The sequence below is a fragment of the Rhinolophus sinicus genome, chromosome 15 (genome assembly GCF_057876585.1).
Source record: "Rhinolophus sinicus isolate RSI-liver-muscle chromosome 15, RSI-T2T, whole genome shotgun sequence".
In the NCBI taxonomy this organism is placed as follows: domain Eukaryota; kingdom Metazoa; phylum Chordata; class Mammalia; order Chiroptera; family Rhinolophidae; genus Rhinolophus; species Rhinolophus sinicus.
This window is the reverse complement of record NC_142515.1, coordinates 62932312-62954444: the sequence shown is the minus strand read 5'-3', so window position 1 is coordinate 62954444 and position 22133 is coordinate 62932312. Positions and strand designations below refer to the sequence as shown.

The following is a 22133-nucleotide window of genomic DNA, read 5'->3' as shown; positions in this document are numbered from 1 at the left end:
CTTAGAGAGAGGTGCCATTCTCATGGTTCATTTGTTCATTCATTTATTCACTTCACCGTTCATTTGAGAGTTTATTTATTTATTTGTTCATTCACTGAGAACCAACTAGCCAGCCAAGCCAGACCCCTAATGAACATTTCTTTAGCTTCTCCTTGCGCTTGGCCCTGTGTCCAACTCTGGAGACATAGGTGACGAAAACATGGGGCTCATGCTGTGCAGGAATCTGGACCGTGCCTGGGCTGGAGTGGTGAGGGCTGGCCCAGATGCACTTCTGAACATTGCAGGGGCTCTGCCACACATTTGTCTTTGCAGGCATGAGCCCAGTCTCTGTGACTCTCGCCAGTGCCCTGAAGGTCAGGGGTGAAGCTCTGTCGGAGGAGGAAATCTGGTCCCTCTTGTCCCTGGCTGCTGAGCGACTCCTGGAAGATGTCCGTGAGGGTAAGAGAGTGTGTTTGTGTCTGGGGCCACTGAGTCTTGAGAGGGTTGAATGTGAAGCTTCCCAAACAAATACATTTCTGGGTGCTGCTTCTCCATCTGTTATCAGTCTGAGGTATTATAATGAGTAGGCAATTGGCACACACCCATGGAGCTGTGCTGGGAGGGTAGGCCTGTCTCTTGCACCCATGGCCTGCGGCAGAGTTGAAAGAGAGGTGTTGCTTCATGGTGGCCAGGGAGATAGCAGCTGCAGCTCTATGGCCTCTTGCAACACTGGGCAGTCTGGGCATAACCAGAGACAGGGAAGCCCCCACACTGTCTCCTTCTAGACACTGCACTAGCTTTTGTTCCATTAGGAGATAGAATCCACACACTGGGTGGTCTAAACAGGGAAAGTTAATATGAAGAATTATTAAACTCCAATTGAAGAGTACCTGTAAGATATGAAGAAACTCTACAGAGTCCCCTAGGGCCGCAGGCAGTCTCAGTGAGAGACAAACTTGAAGTGAAGTCCCTTCCCCAGGTTAGGGGTCCAGTCTACGGACGAACTGGGCCTGTAGCTCATGATGACCGGGAAGTTAGCTGCCTTGCCAGGCCATAGTAGGCCTGCAGTCACTGGACAAGACAGGCACAGGCAATCATCAACAAGAGCTCTGGAGCTGGTGCAGGTGGGAGGCCTGGAGTGCGCGTTTGTGTACATAGGGTGACTACTTGGCCGAGAGGTGGGCAAGGGACTGCGCATCCTGGGCAGGTGTCCGCACAAAGCGTGATGGGGTGTCCTCACTCACATCGCGGACCCCTCAGAAACATCAGGAGAACCCGCCTCCAGCAGTGTCTCTCCAGCGCCCTCTACTGCGAAAGCTGCACGTGACGCTCGCTGTGAAGGAGAGATGATTAAGGGACCGAGCAGTTATTGAAAGATGGATTTGTAGCTAAGAGGCATTAAATTGACAAGTGGAACAAACACGGAGTCCCCACAATCAGGTGTCAACTCAGAAGTCACACGTGCTTGGCTGCTGGCAGCCCAAGTGTGATCGCACATGCACAGTCAGAACGACAGGTGGCAGCTCCCAGGATGAAGGGGGAGCTGTGCTCTTGCACCTTCAGCTCTGTCTTCTCCTTGAGTGTTTACTCCCTCTCCCCACCCTGGATGTTCAGTTGCACAGCTACAGAACACCCAGAAATCCAGCTGCCTGGGTCCCTGGGCTGGCTCTAGAGAAGTCCGGCTTGTGCCAATTTCCAGGTGGAGCTGACTTCTCTTTACCTTTCATCTTGAGACTCTTAGGCTGAATTTGGATACATTTGGATACAGGTGCTAGTTTCCCCGCCACCACTGCAGCCGCTTTTCTTGACACATGCTCCTGTGCACACATGTATCAGGGTTGAATTTGTTCCACTCCGTGTTTGCCCTGGGTTAGCTCACAGCCCATCCCAGAGCAGGTACTGCAAGGCACCCAGTAGGCACAGTCCCACACATTGCCCTCCAGATGGTGGCCTGGTCCCTACACTTCATCATTGCCTTGGTTCCAGGTTCCTCCGACTATGTGGTCTGCCCCTGGTCAACCTTGCTTTCTGTGTCCGGAAGTCTTTCTTTCCAAGGCCATATTTGTCACATAGAGGCTGCTCCTTTCAAGGCCCCTGAACTACTACAGCGACAGAGCTTCAACGAGCAGCCTGATCTATCTCAGGTAAGGTACATGGCGTCTCTGAAGCACATCTGGGCCTGTCCTCTGGGAAATGCCTGATCCCAGGTCACCCCAGCTTCCAGTTCAGCCCCAAAGAACACAGAGGCACAATGGGTTTAAAGAACTTTATTCCCAGGCTTTCTTGCCCATAACTTATTAACTCTTAGATGTAAATAAGTCAACTTCTCTGTGTACCAATTTCTACACCTGTAAAGTGGTGTTAAGATGACCTAATCCATTAGCTTATTATAAATATTCAACAAGAGTTGGAAAAGCTGTGGATAAATGGTCTGGCACATTGGTGCCATTGACAGCATGTAGCAAAACTCTAAAACAGACCCAACAAGTCCTCCACTAGGAATTTATCCTAAAGCATGAGTAAAGATTTAATTACAGCAATGTTTATTGTATTGTTGACATGAATGATAAACTGGAAACAAGCTAATGTCCAATGAGAGTGGATGTGAAACAAGACAGTATTAAAATGAGACTGTAGAAAGTGATTTAATGACTTGAAAAGTAATTAAAAATATGCATATACAATTTGATCCTAGTTGGAGAGAGAGAGAGAGAGAGACAGAGAGAGAGAGAGATCTGAAAATATATAAACCAAGGTGTTTGCAGTGATAATCCTGGATGGCAACATCGGTGGTGATTTTTGTTTTTCCATGGATGTATTGTGTTTCTGAATATCAAAAAGTTCTAGTAAACATTATTTTCAATTTTGAAAAGAAGAAATTCAAAGGAGCAAATGATGTAAGGCAGACACACAGCACTGGGCAGGACATAATGGGCATTTAATTGATGAGGTCTGTTCCATTTTCCTTGTTATTTCATGGCAAAAGTGTAGATCTGGAAATTCCACTCCTCTCAGAAGCCATCCCAGAACAGGGCTCAAAGAATAGGGCCTCAGTGGCTTCCAGGTTTGGATTGTTTGGGCCCATGTGTCTCCAATTCAGATCACAAAAGTGAAAGCATCAGAGTCCCAGTTGCAGTGGCCCTGGCTGTTCCCCACTGGCAGTCACAGCAGTACTCCAGGCCCCTACACCCTTTCCTATACTGCCAGGATCCCACGGGTGAATCGCTGGACACCTGTGCTGGACACACACTTGGATGCCTCTCAGATTCCCTCTATTTGGGTCTTAGGCAATGTTCCACCCACACCATTTTACCTACCATGCTCAGGACTCAGCTAAAATGCCACATCCTGAGCCATGGATCTGAGTCTCTGAGTGACTGAAGGAGCCTGCTGATGTAATGTGAACATGTAGGGGAGCTAATTTCCTTTGGGGTGGACCTCAACTAATGGTAAATTACAGATGGAGGGAACTGAGGAGAGAATTCTCCCTTCATTTCTTTTCTGGGACTTCTTCAAGATGGGTAAGTCTTACAAGCCTTCCAGAGAAATCCTGAGTGCTTCCTGCTATACATTGTGGCTTGTTACAAGGAGGTGGCCAGCGTGGTGATCTGGCACATCACACCTGTCTTTATCTCCCTTCCCCTTTATTCTCACCCACATTATCCTGGGCTTACAGCTCCTAAATGAAGTATCAGCACTTAATCCTTGCCTCAGGCTCTGCTTTCTATAGGACCTGAGCTAAGGCAGACCTGGAGAACTCCTGGGATCCTTTCCTGTCCCTCCCAGCACTCACTGGTGAGGAATAGACATCACCCTCCTGACCACCGCTGGCCTCCACTGAATGTCTTGTGAAGGTCCAGTCGCTCCCCTGCTCAGAGCATCCTTGAGCCAAGATAAACTGGAATAAAATATCCTCCTCCCTCCTGTACACATTCCTCCATGAAGAGGAGTGAGGGCTCCAAGATTTTCGAGGCTAAAGGAATTGGCAGAGCTAAGAACTGAGGAGGTGTGTTGCTGAGTCTGAGCCAGGAAGATAAGGGTTTAAGATAAGTTTAAGCTGGGAGAGGGTCACTGTGGGAAGGGACCAAGTCCTGATGAACCAAACATCCATTTTTGTTGGTAGCTTAACTATCTACGCTTCTGAAGCACGGCATGTGGGAGTGTGGCTTAAGAGGTGGAAGGCACCAGCCTGGAGCCCTGTTTATTAGGCCAGCAGGCAGGGTTAAGTGGCCATTCTTTCTCTTACAGCATCTCTAACACTCAGTTCTGTATATTACTCTTTTCTTCCATTCATCACAGGCTTCTCTCTGCATCCAGCTTGGCTTGGATCCTGTGGGGAGTGGGGTGAGCAATTAGAAAAGTGACCTCAGTAGATGTTGTGTCCAGAATGCTCCCCCTGTTCTGAGGTTGGGGAACGTACCCTAACTCTTCTCCTCAGACCAACATTCAGCTCTAACCAACACACTGAGACATTTTCCCCAATGTTTGGAGTGTTAGTCCCAGGTGAAGGTGGAGGTGTGGGTAGGTCTCTGTTTAAAGTCAACTTATGCCACTATCACTCCATTTCATGTTCGTGACAGACATCACCAATCGATCATGACTTTTTTTCCCATGGAGTCGGGAGTTGCCTTCAAAATCCTTCCCACCACTCTTCTCCAGGCAGCATCTACCAATGGGCTGGATTTGGAATTTGGGGTGAAGCCTATTGTCATTGTTACCATAGGCCTAGGGAGGACACTTTAAGATAGAGCCCATGGAATCCAGGTAAGTTCCCAGGTGTGGACAATGCCTCTGGCAGTGCTCCGGATGCTGCTGTGGCATCTGCTCCGAGTCATTTCTCTACAAATGGGGGTGCAGCTTTTGTGAACTTCCTTGTAGGTGTCTAGTCATATTCATCAGAGGGGTGGATGGCTGGTTTACGGGTATAATTTCAGACAAAGTAGATAGCTAATTGGTACATGTAACACTGGGCACACGCCCTTGACCTAGAGATATAAAAAACAAAACCAAATCCACTTGTATTAAACTCAGTGGATTGCTCAAGTAACCATGCACTTTTATATACCATATTTCGTTAATTCAATGTCTCCCTTCCAAAGTCCCAAAAGTCATTTCCTGAAAAGAGATCTTAAAGGGAATGTATCTTCTCAGTTATAATAAAAGCCTAATAAACGTTTTTTGAGGACTTCGTGTGATCCAGAGGCAACATAACCAAGTGGCTCAGGGCAGGGACCCTGGTGACTGGGTTCACGTCTAGGTTTTAGATCTTACTTGGGCAAGTTCCCTAACTTGGCTTTGTTTTAGTTTCCTCCTATGTAAAAAGGGGACAATTAATATACCTACTTTAGAGGATTGTGGTGAGGACTAAATAAGTTAATATAGCTACAAGATTTAAAACAAAGCTTGGTTTAAGTGTTCTCTGTCTAATAATAACAATGATAATTATTATTATTACCATCTCCAGGCACTCTTTCCCGCCCCCCCCTTCTTCTGCCTCCCACTCCCACTCCAGTTCAGTCAGCTGCTCACAGCTCTCAGCAGCTCCCTGCTCATGATGGGCACTCATGGCAGCCCAGCTCCAGGGAGAGCTGTTCACAATCTTAGCTGTAGAGGGCACAATTTACTGGCCCATGTGGGAATCAAACTGTGACCTTGGCATTGGGAGCATGGCGCTCCAACCACCTGAGCCACCGTGCTGGCCCTCAAGCCACTCTTTATTCAATCCTCAGGAATATTCAGACAGAATAGTCACTTTAAAGATGAAGAAACTGGGGCTCAGAGAAGTCAGATAATGCTCTTCCATTTCATTACATGGCTTTCTGACAACTTCTGATGCTTTTGAATCAGGCTGGACCATACTGTGTCATGTACAGATGGCTTTGGCTATAAGAAACAGAAAGCCTAAAATATAGTGTCTAGAACCACAAGTAATTATTATTTACTTAACAAGAAGTCTAGGGATTGGTCAGCACCTCAGTCATCCAGGATCCAGGCTGTCTGCTTCCATTCAACCCTCTTTAGGTGCTTGATTTTTGTTCTTATGCTTGTCTCACAGTCACAAGATGGCTGCTGTGATTCCATTTATTACATCAGCATTCAAGGCAGTAATAAGGAGGGAAGAGTGGGACCGAGTCACATGTGTTCTTGTCAGTAAAGAAAAGCTTTTTCAGAAGCCCCTTACTTTTCTTATGTCTTTTGGCCAAAATTGGGTGTTATGGTCATTGTGGCTTTTAGCCACTAGAGTAGGCAGCAGAGGAGTTTTAGGGAGTTGCCACTGCTTGTGGGGTATGCAGACAACAGTGTCTGCCACACATGGCAAAGGAATTGTGTTTTGTTTGCAGGACCACGGAAGAACAGAGGGGACCAAAACCTAATCCTGTGCTTTTTCTCTTGGACAGATGCTCGTCTACTCTTTAGGAACAACCCTCTACTGGTCAGCAGGGTTTCACGTTCCACCAAATCAGGTCTGTAAACAAGATACTTAAAGTCTTGCCAGGCCATGTCTTTGGATTACTTAGAAGTTCTCTGCAGGGTAGGGGCTATATCTGCTGAGCTGTGTGCCACCACTCTATCCTCCTAGGTTCTAAGAAGGCATTACCAACTGATTACACAACCGCTCTTGCTGAGTCCAGAGGCAGCCTCAGAATCCTACTCAACACGTCACTGCAGACAGTCGCAACTTAGGATTGGCAAGCAAGATAAGACTTATTTGCCACCTCTGCTCAGAGGAAGTAGCAAGCTAGAGGATTTTATAGGTACTGAAGGTACAGGTTTATAAAACAGGCTTTTAAAGCAGCCTTTCCTGAAGTGAGATGCTTCCCTGAAAACGGGTTCTGTGCTCAAATGATTTGGGGAAACACTTCCTACAATGTCTTCCTCTCAAATATTTTTCAGAATGGTTTATTAAAGACTGAGGATTAAAGCATACAAAGCTTTTAACATTTTTTATCATAGCATTTTATAAAATTTTTGACTACAGAATATGTGTGAGTGTGTAAATTTTCATTTGACACTATAAAAATTCCTCGAAAACCCGTGTGACAAGAGCACATGCTAAAGAATCCCTCCCTCCCTCCCTCTCACCACCCTCTTTCCTTTCCTTTCCTTCCTTCCTTCCTTCCTTCCTTCCTTCCTTCCTTCCTTCCTTCCTTCCTTCCTTTTTCCTCTCCAATTTAACATCCCAGTGCTGCCCAGTGTTCTTTTAAAACAGACACCAGCTCACATCCCTCCTCATGTGAAATCTTCCGTAGCTCCCACTACCCATGGAGTTCATTCCACTTCTCGGCAGGGCACACCTGGACCCCAGAATTGGGTTCCCACCTGTGGCTTTGGTACTCTGCCATAATTGGGGCCGGTTTCAAGGGCATGTGGCCTATGTAATAGCACAGTGTCCTGCACTTACAAGCTTGATTTAGTGCTCTGCTGTCACTGTCTTGAAATTCTTAATCATTTTGAATAAGGGACCCTGCATTGTCATTTTGCTCTGGGTTCGGGGTCTGCCCATAGCCCCTTCCTTTTAGACAAATGCCAACCTTTGCGTACACTGCTCCCTCCACCTGCAGCTCACGCCTCTATGGTTCTCCTGGTTAACCCCAGCATGGCAAGAAATGGCTGTGCAGCCTTTATCTGGAAAGTGACTTGCAGCGTGGGTGAGCAGGAGAAAAAGCCTGATTTTGAGTCTGCATTGAAGCCTTCCCCACATAATGGTGGCCATTTAAATATCTATTTTTTTCTTAGTGTGTACATGTACCATGAAGTTCAACCAACAATTACTGACCTTGTGCTGACTGCTGGAGATTCCAAAGTGAAAAAGACACTGTCCTTAGGTTTCTGAAGCTCACATTGTAGGGGGACGGCCCAGTGAGAGTCACCTAAATAATCTGAGAAAACAGTAGGTTGCCCAGGTGCAGTCAAAGGCTGGTCCTTGGTTTGGTCTGGGTGCTTGGCCTAGGTGGGAATCCACTTGGTTGAGCACTTGTTTTCCATAAATATTTCAAACGTGTGTGGGATCTTCGTGTAACAAGAGCACATGCTGAAGAACCCCTTCCTCCTTCCCTCCCTTCCTTCTGAAACAAATGGCATTCCAGAGTAGAAAGCGGCAAACTCCACATAGCTAGGGCTAAGATAACTGCTCTACATTTGGTGGCCTCAGTGATCTACCGTGTGTCCACCTCTGAACTCTGCAGAAGCATCAGGCACCTGTGTAGTGTTCACAAGAACATCCGTTTCCATCAGTCCCCACTACACACATGCAGGGCCCTGGCCTCAGCCGTCCAGATGCCTCACGCAGCCCTCTGCTCTCCAGCTGCTGCAGCTCCCGGAGCTCTTGCACTCCGTTCTGCTGACCATGTGCGAAGACCAGCCTCGCAGGCAGCTGCCACTGCTGTCAGTTCTGGAAGCTTGTCGGGTTCATCGAGAAGAAGTGCGTGGATACCCAGCCTCTGCCAAACTCCATGTCAAACGGCTGGTCAGCTTGGTTCTGGGAACCATCTCCAAGGTCTGTGCAAATCTGTACTTTCTAACCCAGGAGCCACTAGTCAACGTGTGGCTGTTGAAATTTAAATTAATTAAATTGTAGTTATTTAAAATGAAATAAAGTTAAAAATTCAGTTCCTCGGTCACACCTGCCACATTTCAAGTGCCGGTAGCCACATGTTGCTGGCGACAGCCATGCTGGACAGGGCAGATCTAGAACATTCCTGTCATCACAGTTTTGTTGGGCAGCACTGGTGAAGACCTTTGTGCAAGCCGGGATTCCTAACGTGGCTAAGACCCTTGGGATCTCCGAAAGAACCTCTTTACATAAAAAAAAAATTTGTGTTTAAATCCCATGAGTCAGTTCACCTATCAACACTGAACTCAGGCCTCACATGAGGTTTCCTTGGCGGTACCTGCTGTGTCGTACATGCGGAGGGTCTCCTTGTTGTCACACTGTGTGCTTGCTGCCCTGTGCTCTCCTCGGTGCCTAGCAAGAGGCCTAGTACATAGTAGGCATTTGGCTTAGGTCAGATTCTCCTGAAACAAAGCCAGAGATGGGCATTCTTATGCGAGTTATTTATTGGGAAAGTACTCCTGGGAGAGGGGGAGTGATGGAGAGGGGACAGGATAGGCAACAAGCCACGCAAGGAGGTGGTCTCAGGTGAAGACAGCCTCCGCCTGATCCCATGGGGAGCTCTGGAGCAGGAAGTACACCAACACTGGTCCCCCTTGGGGCCAGGGCAGAGCTTGGACTAGGTTGAGGCAAGAGAGGTGCCCATGGTACAAATGCAAGGTTTGCATCTTAGAGAAACCAGAGAAGGCTGGCAGCATGGCACTTGTCCAAGGGGCAGGTTGGAGATCTGAAAGCAAGACTAATGCAGGAGCCATGTGGAAGAAGAGGAGGGGACAACTGGGGAGGCGGGGTGGGCTCTGTTAGCAGTCAATCAGAAAACGCCTGTCCATCCTGTCCTTCTTCTTGGACCCCTACCCTCTTGGTGTATGTACATGCTGCTCCTTCCTGTTCATTGAGCTAGAGAATTCTTTGGGGAAGAGGGGTCTATTTGTTGGAAAGACATTAGAGCCTACCATCCTTTGGTGTGTCGTTGTCCCCTAATGGACAATGCGTTGACCTGCAGCATTTCCATCAGGGACCCATAAAGCAGATTTTGGTTACTTTTGGACATTCATTGGGGCACTGAACTGGGTGAGCTAGGTGGGGTGTAAAGCTCACAGTGAGGTTGGGGAGGTAGGCAAGGAAGCAAACGTGATATAATGTGTGATAGAGAGGCTTGTGAGTGCAGTGATGAGGGAAGGTGATGAGAGGACATTTACATCTCCCTAAGGGCAGAGGTGGAGAAGATGAAGAGTAGAGAAGACATAGCTCTGGGTCTTGGAGGCACAGAGGAGCTTAGTGGGGAGACCCTCGGCAGTGGATGGAGCCCCTGAGCAAAGGCACAGATGTGTAGTACACAGGCATTGGGGAGGCAATGAGTTACCTGTAGGGTGCCTGTGGGTGGTGAGTATAGAGTACATTCTGGGTGCTAGACAATGCATCATCAGGCTCTCACTGTGTGGGCCAGACACTCTCACACTGACTCAAACTGACAGCCAGTCTGTATGTGTCTATGTAAATGCCCCCTTTCGACTGTGGGATGCGGATGTGCGATGCACTTGACCTTCAGGTGGAGAGGAGAGTCGTGGAAGAAAGCTCCTCTGTGCATCGGGACAGAAGCCACCTGCTCAGGAATAGGCTGTGTCAGGCAAGCTGTGAGAGCCCAGTGGATCGGGCCCTGGAGTGTCTGCATTCCTGCAGAGGTGGGTACAGTGCCCTGAGCATTCCCTGGCGGGGGTACGGAGGGGCCCATGCTCCTTCTACTGTTTCCTGCCCCATGTGGGTCAGATGTTCATGCTGTGCTGACAGAAAGCCCATGCAAGCTCCACTCTTCCAGGAAGTCCCGAAAGAGAAGGGGCTTAGCTTCCAACACATCTATGTCCTGAAAGAAAGCTTCATTTGGACATATTGTTTAGTAGAGTTATTTATAGTAAACGTAAATTATTTTTTATTGATTTCTAACTGTCCTAGTTGATAAAAACTATACAACAAAGAAGCTTTCCTTTAATTAGTTTCTAGGTGGAGTGAAAGGAAAAGTAATTTGTAAAAGATTGTTATTGCTGTAGGTGATAAAAAGAATGACTTGTAGAATAATCTTCAAATCTACTATTCTCTACTTTGCAACTGAATCTGAGAGTAAAAAAATGTTTTTGTTTATTGTCCCTAAAACAAGGTGCTCTTTGCTGTTATGCTTTATCTCCCCACTAAAACCTCCCCCAAACCTTTAACCATCATTTTCATTTCCATTTTCCACGTGTGGAAACAGACTCAGAGAGATTAAGTAATTTTGCGAAGGTCACATAGCTAGTACGTCACAATGTTGCTATCCACACTCCAGACTACCTAATGCAGGAAAGTCCTGTTCTTTGCCTCTGCCCTGCCCATGCCCTCCAGCGAGTGGTTTGGTTAGTTTCAGAGAGAAGCACAGAGACCCAGAGCTCCCTGGAGCCCAGTCTGAGCACCTCAGCACACAGTCACTGCAGCCTCTCTGTTAACAGGTGAGCAGCAAGGTGTCCAGGGCTGTGAACTTGGTGTGGGACGCTGGTGGTGGTGGTGGTGGGCACTGTATCTGCTTCTTTACTGATTACTGATGAACCAAGGTGATCAGGGACCCGAAAGCAGCTTTGCTATCAGGGCATTCTGTCCCATCTGGAAACCAAGTGCAGGTTCAGTTATGGAACAACATGCTTCCATGTCATTGTGATTTTCTACTGCGTGGGAATGCATAACAACAACAACAACAAAAAGCAGCCAAAAAGCACAGTGACTGTGAGTTGGGAATTTAGGCTGTACTCAGCGGGGCGTTTCTTCTGGACTCTGCTGGATGTCCTTGTGACTCCTGACAGTAGCAGAGGGGTGTGGTGTGTGTGTGTGTGTGTGTGTGTGTGTGTGTGTGTGTGTGGTGTGGGGTGTGTGTGAGAGAGAGAGCGACAGAGACAGAGACAGAGAGACAGAGACAGAGACAGAGAGAGAGAGAGAGACAGAGAGAGACAGAGACAGAGAGACAGAGAGACAGAGAGAACTTCCAGAACTACTAGCCCTCCGCAACTTCCAGCCCCTTCTATTGGCCAAAGCGAGCTCCAGGCCAGCCCAGATTCAAGAGGTGGGGAATGGAGTCCACTTTTTGGTAGAAAGAGGGGCAAAGTCATACTGCAGCTTGACTTGTCCTGGGCCTCTGCTTCCCTGTTTGAAAGTGGACATGGTGCCTCCCCTGTAGGTGTGTGGTGAAGATGAAGTGGTGTGCATACCCAAAACAGCTGAGCACCTGCACGTGGCAGGCTCTTATTGGCTGGAAGCCACTTCCACTGTTAATTGTTCCTCCCCTTCTCTGACCGCTGGCCAGCGCTCTTCCAGCTGAAGCTCCCTGGGACCTTCAGGAGGGCAGGCGGCCCAGCTCAGGATCTGCTCTCTCTGTGACAGCACAAAACTCATGGCCAGCAATTCCTTCTCAAAAGCGTTTCCTGCAAAGTAAGGGAAAGGTGAGCAAAAGAGGACCAAGGGATCCTCCCCAAAGAGGTGTGAGCAGGGAGTGGTGGATGGCTGACAACGGCAGCTGAAAATGGGAAGCGTCCTCTGGGATGCCACACTCCCTGGGCTGAGATTTCTACAATTGGATGAAAATAAACCTGAAACCTGCAATTCAGGGCCATACGTGTTGAAGTCTGGGATGAGAGAGGGACAGATGACCGGTGGCCCCTGCAGTGTACTCACGCTTGCGGAGACCGCTGACTCCCTGTAGGCAGCCTGGTCTCCACTGAGGGGCCAGCACTGGACAGTGAGATTGGAGTGGTCTCGGGATGTACCTTCTGCCACAAGAAGCCCTGGCACCAGCCCTCAGAGCCACTTCTTCTGGTGTATACAAAAAAGCACCTCTTCCTCAATGCACTATACTGCCATTAGCTGAAAAGCTGTTTTAATAACCACACAATGCTGCAGCCACTTCGAGGAAATCAGTGCCGCCTGGAGTTGTGACAAGTCCCTCAGGGCAGGCTGTTCACCCAGGAGGCTGCCTCTGCCAGGTCTTCTGTTTCAGCGTCTGGACCCTTGGTGAACTTCAGACCCACATGTCCAGATCTTTTGTCTGCCTGCCTGTCACAGGGAGATTTGCTTAAAGCTCCTCAACAAGTTAGAGATAAGCTGAGCCTGGGGTAGCCTTAGGACACCCCCTCCTGGGTGGCCTTGGGCTCCCACACTCCCTGCCCAGCCCCTGGGGCCCTCCAAGGCCACTCTCAGGTCATGAACTCAGGCGACACAAGGTTCAGGAGAACTTTGTACCTTCTTTAGCTTTCCTTTCTCATCACTCACTAAAGACGCTTCTACTAGGGACTCTCTTAGGATACAAGTCACCCCTGGCTGGACCTCTGGCCTCTTGGGACAGGAGTCCTGCTGGGCACCACTGGGAGCGTGTTCGGAGATGCACCCAACCCTCTCTCACTCACCGGTGTTTGATACGGGTGAGTTTCTTAACCTCTTAGGGCCTCAGTTTCCTGCAAAATAGGCTGAGAATATGTACCTCACAGAATGATAGCTGGGTCTAAATAATGGTGGGAATTAAAGTATTCCTCAGGTCACAAGCGTGATACAGACATAAAGCATTGTGAAACTGAAATGGCTGCTCCCACATGCTATTGATTCAACATCCAGGACTAGAAAAACCTTTCATCTAATCTAAATCTAAAGGTATTTTTGTTTTTAAAAAATCATCTATTTCCTATAATACATATTTGTACTGTATAAAGTATTTTATAATTTCGATACATACAGAAGGTTATGTAACCATGAGTGAATTAGGAAACGTACAATAAGGTGGACATTCCACCGAAGCTAGCACGTCACCCACACTGCTACGCCCTCCTATCGGCTGCTGCTTTGAGATGCCCTGCCTGCTAGGGCCTCAGCCCAGTTTATCACCGTGTCACTGAAACCTGTTTCCTGCTGACTCTGGGGAAGGGAGTGCTGGTAGGGTGTTGGGGGACGTGAGCCCACGGGGGAAGCCCAGTCCCAAAGATGGGGGTCCAGCCCCACAGAAGATGACTTCTCCTCTACCGTGAGTGACTCTGGGTGTTTCCTCCAGTTCTCCAGGCCGGAGTTCATCCTGCTGGCTGGAGAGGCCCCTATGACTGTGCATCTGCCTGGATCCATTGTGGTAACTAGTGGGCAGGGGTGGAGGGTGGCGAGGGAACTGAGCAGCTGGGCAGATCTGGAGGCTGACTGCGCTCAGACTGCAGTCTCAGGCTGGGGGGCGGGAGGGGGGTGGTCCCAGGGTACTCGCTGTCCTCGACTCCTGCCAGAGCGTTCGGCCAAGTCACTCCTGCCTGTCCCTCAGCACGTCCTTCTACCCTCTATGAGGAAGCCTGTGTGACTTCTGGCTAAGTCCGGATTGTCCTTCCAGACTCAGCTCCGCCTTCATCCCCTCATTCAGTCAGGAAACATTGTTTAAGCATCTAATAGATACCAGGCACTAATCCAGGCCCCAAATCTGGGAGGTGAACAAAACAGAGTCCTCTTCATCTGGAGCTTGCATTCTGGCATTTACACATTTGTCTATTTTCTGGGGCAGAAAAGTCTGTCTCCCTTCTTTTGGCTCTGCTGCCTGAGCCCAGGCAGACTGTGGATCCCCAAAGGCGTTGCAGCCTCTCTGTGTGGAAAGGCATTGGTACCTGGATTGGGGGTGAGAGAGAGGCTTGTCCCTGATGAATCACCCACAGAAAGAGCTTTGGTGCTACTAGTCCAGAGTGGGGGCAGCTGCTGCCACACCATGCTCTGAGCTGCTTGGAGCTTGTGTGCCTGACTGGGACCCTTCCTGAGCCAGCCCCTGCAGAGGAGACTGATGGTGGAAGATGAGCTGGAGGCTACCCAGGGTGGCATAGGCCACGGGGAGGCCAGGCAGGGTTTGGGGCACTTGGGAGCAGAGGAGTTGGCAGCCAGAGCGCATTGCCAGAGGTGGGGAGGCAGGACCACTGTGAGCCCAAGCTCCATCGTCCCATTAGACCTCACTTAGAACACAGGCTCAGAGGTCTAATTATTGAGATTTCAGGGGGGCAACTACAGAGCGTCAAACCCAAGCACAAGGCCCACACTTCTCTGTCTCCCTCCCTCCATCTCTCAGGGTGGCCCCTGCACCCACATTCTGAACAACCACTTAGGTGATGCAGATATGCAGCAGGGGGAAGCCATGGTGGCTCACAGTGTGCCCTGTGGTCAGCTCTGCCTAGGAGCCTTCCGGAAACCCCTCCCACAGGGTCCTCAGATCTGCACTGGCCCCTGGAGTGTGATGGCTGCCCTGGGTGTCAGGAGCGTCACGGTATTGTTGCAGGCATGCTATTGATGGTACTTAATGTCCAGCTAATGTCCATCCATGACTGTCCTCTAAGGAGCACTTCCCTGGGGACGTCTGGCTTCAGGCTGGGCTTTGGGCACAAACTGCCATGGGAGCAGAGAAGGGAGTGAGTGAGTCTATTGTCCAGGCCACAACCAAGGGTCCTGAGCCTGCTGGGACACTCATAGGAATTTGCCATGTGGGAACGGAGGGCACGAACACTCCATTCAGTGGGTAGTGTGTGCAGAGACACAGGGTACCAGACTGGAGTGGTGGAGTGATAGGCCATCCTGGGCTGCTGAGCAGAGGCCATGGTGGTCAGGGAGAGGCTGTGGTGGTAGATGAATCTGGAATTAATCTGAGTGGGTGAAGAGGCAGAAGGCTGACTGCTATGAGTTTTTGGATGGTGCTCTACTGACCCATTTCTTGATGTGAAGTAATCTCCTTGCTCTAGCCCTCTCTCTTCATTGGACCTTTGCCAGCCCAAATTTGCTCTGCTGTGCTCTGGGGGACAGTATCAGGATTAAGTGACAGTCCCAGGTGTGATGATTCATTGACAAAAGCCGTGGGCAGTCCTTTTGGGAAGAAGAACTGAAGGGGCAGCTGGGCTTTCTGTGGGGTAGAGACATCAGCGAGACCTGCCTCCTCAGCCTTGCTTTCCCCTGTAGAGCCTGGTGGATTTGTAGAATGCAAATTTGAGTCCGACTGTGCCTCTTACTAACTGTGCCACTGTGAATAAGCCCCTTACCATCTCTGAGCCCTGTTTCTCATCTGCTGAATAGTGTCATAAACATACTCATCTCTTAGGATTGATTGTCAGTTAAATGAGACAATGCATATTAAGTGCTTAGTATAGCAGCTTGCATGATAAATACTCCATGTCTTGTGGTTATTGTTACTGTAAGAGACTGTTAGCATAAGGACTTCCGATTTACGGTTAAGATAGGGTTAACAGCCCTGGCAGCCCTGGGCTCAAGTTAGCATGAGAACTGTTACTTTAAAGTCAGAGTAAGATTAACAGCCTTGAGCTTAAAACAACCTAATGGCCTAATTGTTAGTTCCAGGATGTGGGCATAGAGACCAGATGTTTTATCTCCTGATATGGAAGCTTTTGAAGCGTATCTATTGTAAACTCTTTGAAGTTCATCTTGCGCTCCCTAAGACTTTAGAAATTACTAAGTGCCTTAGAACTGCTATAAAAACCCTTAGCTTTGCAGGCTAGGGGTCCTTGTTAAAACCCGCTGCGTCGGGCAGAGACGGGGACCCCAGCTAGCTGGAAATAAACCTCGCTGTGTGACTTGCATTATCGTGTGTGTCTCTGTCTTTCTGAGGGGTGAAAGATTCCCGGACTTAACATTACAATTAATACTATTATTATTTTCAGACCAACAAAGGGAAATCCTGTCTGACTCTCAGGGAACTCTGTGTGGTGCTGCTGAGTGGGCAGTGTCTGGAGGTGAAATGTGACATCACGTCCACAGTGGGGGCCGTCTTCAACGTCGTCACGTCCTTCGCCAACCTTGGGGAGCTCACTTACTTTGGCTTGGCTTACCTGAAAGGTAAGTGTCTCCTGAGTAGCCCATGGCTGACCTGGTGCCCCAGGTAACCCAGGTATCTAGGTACCTGAGCACTATTCCTTCTAAGAAAATTGCTTGAGACTGGGACACCTCACCTTGCTCATTTAGATATGGGTTAGCATGGTGAAGGCTTCAAGTATTCATGTCAAAGTGTCAAGTAAATCAGAAAATTGTTAGGAAATAGTGCATGTAAGACCTTGTGAGTGTCTGTGATTTGCTGGGTCTGGTTGATCGATTCCAATGCACTAAGAACATGTTAAAAATCTTTCCATCTAGGTGGGAATATAAAATGTACAATCAATGTGGAAAACAGTATGGTGTTCCCTCAAAAAATTATAAATAGATTTCCTATGTGATCTAGCAACTCTACTTTTGCATACATAGCCAAAAGAATTGAAAATGGGTGTCTCAGAGATACTTGTATACCCCTGTTGATAGAGGCATTATTCACAGTAGCTAAAATGTGGAAACAACCCAAGTGTCCATCAATGAACAAATGGATAAGCAAAATGTGGCATGTACATACAATGGAATATTATTTAGCCTTAAAAAGGAAGGAAATTCTGACACATGCTATAGCACGGATGAAGCTTGAGGGCATTGTGCTGTGTAAACTAGTTGCAAAAAAACAAATACTGTATGGTTCCAATATATAAGGTACCTAGAGTAGTCAAATTCAGAGACAAAGTAGAATGGTGGTTGCCAGGGGTTAGGGGAAGTGGGATGGGAGTTATTGTTTAATAAGTATAGAGTTGCAGTTTTGCAAGATGAAAAGGGTTCTGAAGATGGATGGTGGTGATGGTTGCACAACAATGTGAATGTACTTAATATCCCTCAACTGTGTACTTAAAAAAATTGCTTAGATGTTAAATTTTATGTTATGTGTATTTTACCACGATAAAAATATTTTAAAATTTCCATCTAATCATACAAGACTGATGGGAAATAGTACCTTCACCCTAAGTTAAGAATCCATTCTGAAGATCCTGAAGGAAAGGGTTTCTGACACCTTCTTCCCATGTCTGCCCTCCCTGTTTCCATTGACTGCAAATATCCCCTTGCTGTAGTCGAAGCCGTTTAACCACTGTGTGAAGCAATGGGAAGGGGGCCGAGCTGGGATAATGTGGGCCTTCAGGTTAATCCTGGCTCTCCCTGCCCAGCTTGCTAGGTATCATAATCTCGGTGTTCCTCTCTTCTCCCGGCTCCAATGGGAGAGGCTCACAAGCTTATTGTGGGATCATTCAGCGTGCCTCAGAGGGCAGGAGGATAGGCCTTACCTCCCTGCAGTTTTTAGCAGATCTCTCGAAAGATTTCTCTCTCAAGGAAAAAGAACAACCATTCTATACTTTTGATCTGATCAATTGATTTTGCTCAATCTTTTGTAAAGTGTGAATAGAAGAATCTTTAGGAATCATTGTATTTTTATCGATTTATAACATGCAATCTAGTATGTGTGCTACGAAGTGAGCACTGGGACGTGCAATCTAAATAAACCCAGTGTGCACTCTGGGAGAACAACCATAGGCTTATCCCCTATTGCCTCCTCCCGGTCAGGTGCCAGCCCAGGCCCTTTCCATGTGGACATCCTAGAGCCGTGAAGGGGGCGCCACCTGCCTAAATCACTTACAAGTGACCAGTCTGGGGTTTGGAGAGAAACCCGCTTGAGAGGGTTTGCTGGCAAAACTATAACAGGGACATGCTCATTCCCTTGGGGGCAAGTGACCCTAAGGGAAGCGTGAGTTTGTGTGGAGAGTCAGATTCAACTACAAGGGCCGAGGGCACAAGGGGAAGATTTAGATGAGGTTTTTTGAGTTTTTTAAAAATGGCATTTCCATATTTATTTACCAAGACCTGGTACCGTGTTTCCCCGAAAATAAGACCTAGCCGGACAATGTTCTATTAATATAAGACCCGGTCTTATTTTATTATAATATAAGACCTAATGTAATGTAATGTAATGTAATGTAATGTAATGTAATGTAATGTAATGTAATGTAATGTAATGTAATGTAATATAAAATATAATATAACATAACATAACATAACATAACATAACATAACATAACATAAGACTGGGTCTTATATTAATTTTTGCTCCAAAAGACACATTAGAGCTGATTGTCTGGCTAGGTCTTATTTTTGGGGAAACAGGTTACTTTCTCATTATCAAAAGCCTTTTGTATTCTCCACACCCCCAAACTTGTGGGTAGTAAATGTGGCGGAAATTAGTTGACATATGCTATAGAAAGATGTTTATCAAAATCATTTTATTTACTCCTGTCTTTTTTGAAGTTATACACCCCTAAAATGTTTTTTTAATTAATTTTTATTTTTCAATTATAGATGTAAGCAGTGTAGACATTTATATAATTTATAAAATGATCCACCTGATAAGCCTAGTACCCACCTGACACCATACATAGTTATTACAGTATCACTGACTATATTCTCTATGTATTTTACATCTCCATGATTATTTTATAACTACCGATTTGCACTTTTTTTTAAATTTCCAATGCTTATACTGTTTTTTTTTTCTTTTTTTTAATTAAATTTATTGGGGTGACAATTGTTAGTAAAATTACATAGATTTCAGGTGTACAATTCTGTATTACATCATCTATAAATCCCATTGTGTGTTCATCACCCAGAGTCAGTTCTCCTTCCATCACCATATATTCGATCCCCCTTACCCTCATCTCCCACCCCCCACCCCCCTCCCCCCTTACCCTCTGGCAACCACTAAACTATTGTCTGTGTCTATGAGTTTCTGTTTCTCATTTGTTTGTCTTGTTCTTTTGTTGTTTTTGGTTTATATACCACATATCAGTGAAATCACACGGTTCTCTGCTTTTTCTGTCTGACTTGTTTCGCTCAGCATTACTCTCTCAAGATCCATCCATGTTGTCACAAATGTTCCTATATCATCATTTCTTACCGCCGAATAGTATTCCATTGTGTATATATACCACAACTTCTTAATCCATTCATCTATTGAAGGACATTTTGGTTGTTTCCATGTCTTGGCTACCGTAAACAAAGCTGCAATGAACATTGGAGCACACGTGTCTTTATCTCTAAATGTTTTCAGATTTTTTGGGTAGATACCCAGGAGAGGGATTGCTGGATCATATGGCAATTCTATTCGTAATTCTTTGAGGAACCTCCACACTGCCTTCCATAACGGCTGCACCAGTCTGCATTCCCACCAACAGTGTATGAGGGTTCCTTTTTCTCCACAGCCTCTCCAACATTTGTTACTATTTGTCTTGTTGATGATAGCCATTCTGACTGGGGTGAGGTGATATCTCATTGTGGTTTTTATTTGCATTTCTCTGATGGTTTGTGATGCTGAGCATTTTTTCATATGTCTATTTGCCATTTGTATGTCTTCTTTGGAGAAATGTCTCTTCAAGTCCTCTGCCCATTTTTCAATTGGGTTGTTTGTTTTTTTGTTGTTGAGTTGCATGAGTTCCTTGTATATTCTGGATACTAGCCCCTTATCGGAGGCACTGTTTGCAAAAATCTTCTCCCATTCAGTTGGTGGCCTCTTTATTTTGTCAATGGTTTCTTTTGCTGTGCAGAAGCTTTTAAGTTTCATATAGTCCCATTCGTTTATTTTAACTTTTACTTCCATTGCCTTTGGAGTCAAATCCATAAAATGCTCTTTGAACCCAAGGTCCATAAGTTTAGTACCTATGTTTTCTTCTATGCAGTTTATTGTGTCAGGTCTTATGCTTAAGTCTTTGATCCATTTTGAATTAATTTTGGTACATGGTGACAGATAGCAGTCCAGTTTCATTCTTTTGCATGTGGCTATCCAATTCTCCCAGCACCATTTATTGAAGAGGCTGTCTTTCTTCCATTGTATGTTTTTAGCTTCTTTGTCAAAAATTGTCTGTCCATATTTATGTGGTTTTATTTCTGGGTTCTCAATTCTATTCCATTAGTCTATGTGTCTGTTATCCTGCCAATACCATGCTGTTTTGATGATTGTAGCCCTGTAGTACAAGCTGAAGTCAGGGAGTGTGATACCTCCAGTATTGTTCTTTTTTCTTAAGATTGCTTTGGCTATTCAGCGTCTTTTGTGGTTCCAAACAAATCTGATGATTTTTTATTCTATTTCTTTAAAAAATGCCATTGGGATTTTGATGGGGATTGCATTAAATCTGTATATTTCTTTGGGTAATATGGCAATTTTAACTATGTTGATTCCTCCAATCCATGAGCACAGAATGACTTCCCATTTCTTTGTGTCTTCTTCAGTTTCTTTCAAAAATGTCTTAGTTTTCAGCATATAGGTCCTTCACATCCTCGGTTAAGTTTATTCCTAGGCATTTTATTCTTTTTGCTGCAATTGAAAAAGGAATTGTTTTTCGTATTTCTTTTTCTGAGATTTCATGGTTAGTATATAGGAATGCAATGGACTTTTGTACATTGATTTTGTAGCCAGCAACTTTACTGTGTTCGTTGATTGTTTCTAATAGCTTTTTGGTGGAGTCTTTAGGGTTTTCTATATATAGCATCATGTCATCTGCAAAGAGCGATAATTTAACTTCTTCATTCTCAATTTGAATGCCTTTTATTTCTTTCTCTTGCCTGATTGCTCTGGCAAGGACTTCCAACACGATGTTGAAAAGCAGAGGTGATAGGGGACAGCCCTGTCGTGTTCCTGAATGTAGAGCAAAGGGCTTAGGTTTTTCGCCATTAAGTATGAGATTAGCTGAGGGCTTGTCATATATGGCCTTTATTATGTGAAGGTATTTTCCTTCTATACCTATTTTATTAAGTGTTTTAATCATAAATGGATGTTGTATCTTGTCAAATGCTTTTTCTGCATCAATTGATATAATCATATGATTTTTGTCCTTTATTTTGTTTATGTGATGTATCTATCACTTTGATGGATTTGCAGATGTTGAACCACCCTTGTGCCCCGGGGATGAACCCCACTTGGTCATGATGAATAATCTTTTTAATGCACTGTTGCCTTCGAATTGCTAGAATTTTGTTTAGGATTTTTGCATCTGTATTCATCAGAGATATTGGTCTGTAGTTTTCTTTTTTTGTGTTGTCCTTACCAGGTTTTGGTATCATGGTAATGTTGGCCTCATAAAATGAGTTAGGGAGTACTGTCTCTTTTTCAATTTTTTGGAAGAGTTTGAGCAGGATTGGTATTAGATCCTCGTTGAAGGTTTGATAGAATTCACTAGTGAAGCCATCTGGTCCCGGACTTTTGCTTTTGGGAAGGTTTTGGATGACTGATTCAATTTCGTTACTGGTGATCGGTCTGTTTAGATTTCCCAGTTCTTCATGGTTCAGCCTTGGAAGGCTATATGTTTCTAAGAACTTGTCCATTTCTTCTAGGTTATTGAATTTGGTGGCATATAGTCCTTCATAGCATTCTTGGATGATCCTTTGTATTTCTGTGGTGTCCGTGATAACTTCCCCTTTTTCATTTCTGATTTTGTTAATTAGTGTCTTCTCTCTTTTTATCTTAATGAGTCTAGCCAAGGGTTTGTCAATTTTGTTAATCTTTTCAAAGAACCAGCTCTTTGTCACATTAATTCTTTCTCTTGTCTTTTTGTTCTCTATTTCATTTAGTTCTGCTCTGATTTTTGTTATTTCCTTTCTTCTGCTGACCTTGGGTTTCACTTGTTCTTCTTTT

General features: G+C 46.0%; 1 protein-coding gene across 1 annotated transcript in view; it reads left to right on the top strand.

The window, feature by feature from the left end:
- Positions 1–22133, top strand: part of FRMPD2 (FERM and PDZ domain containing 2) — a 160620-nt gene that overhangs the window by 53101 nt on the left and 85386 nt on the right. The window contains 9 exon segments of the mRNA XM_088792652.1: positions 313–438; positions 1966–2123; positions 6378–6443; positions 8285–8476; positions 10140–10272; positions 10980–11067; positions 11913–12048; positions 13644–13715; positions 16273–16447. Coding sequence (XP_088648778.1) covers positions 313–438; positions 1966–2123; positions 6378–6443; positions 8285–8476; positions 10140–10272; positions 10980–11067; positions 11913–12048; positions 13644–13715; positions 16273–16447 — 1146 coding nt within the window.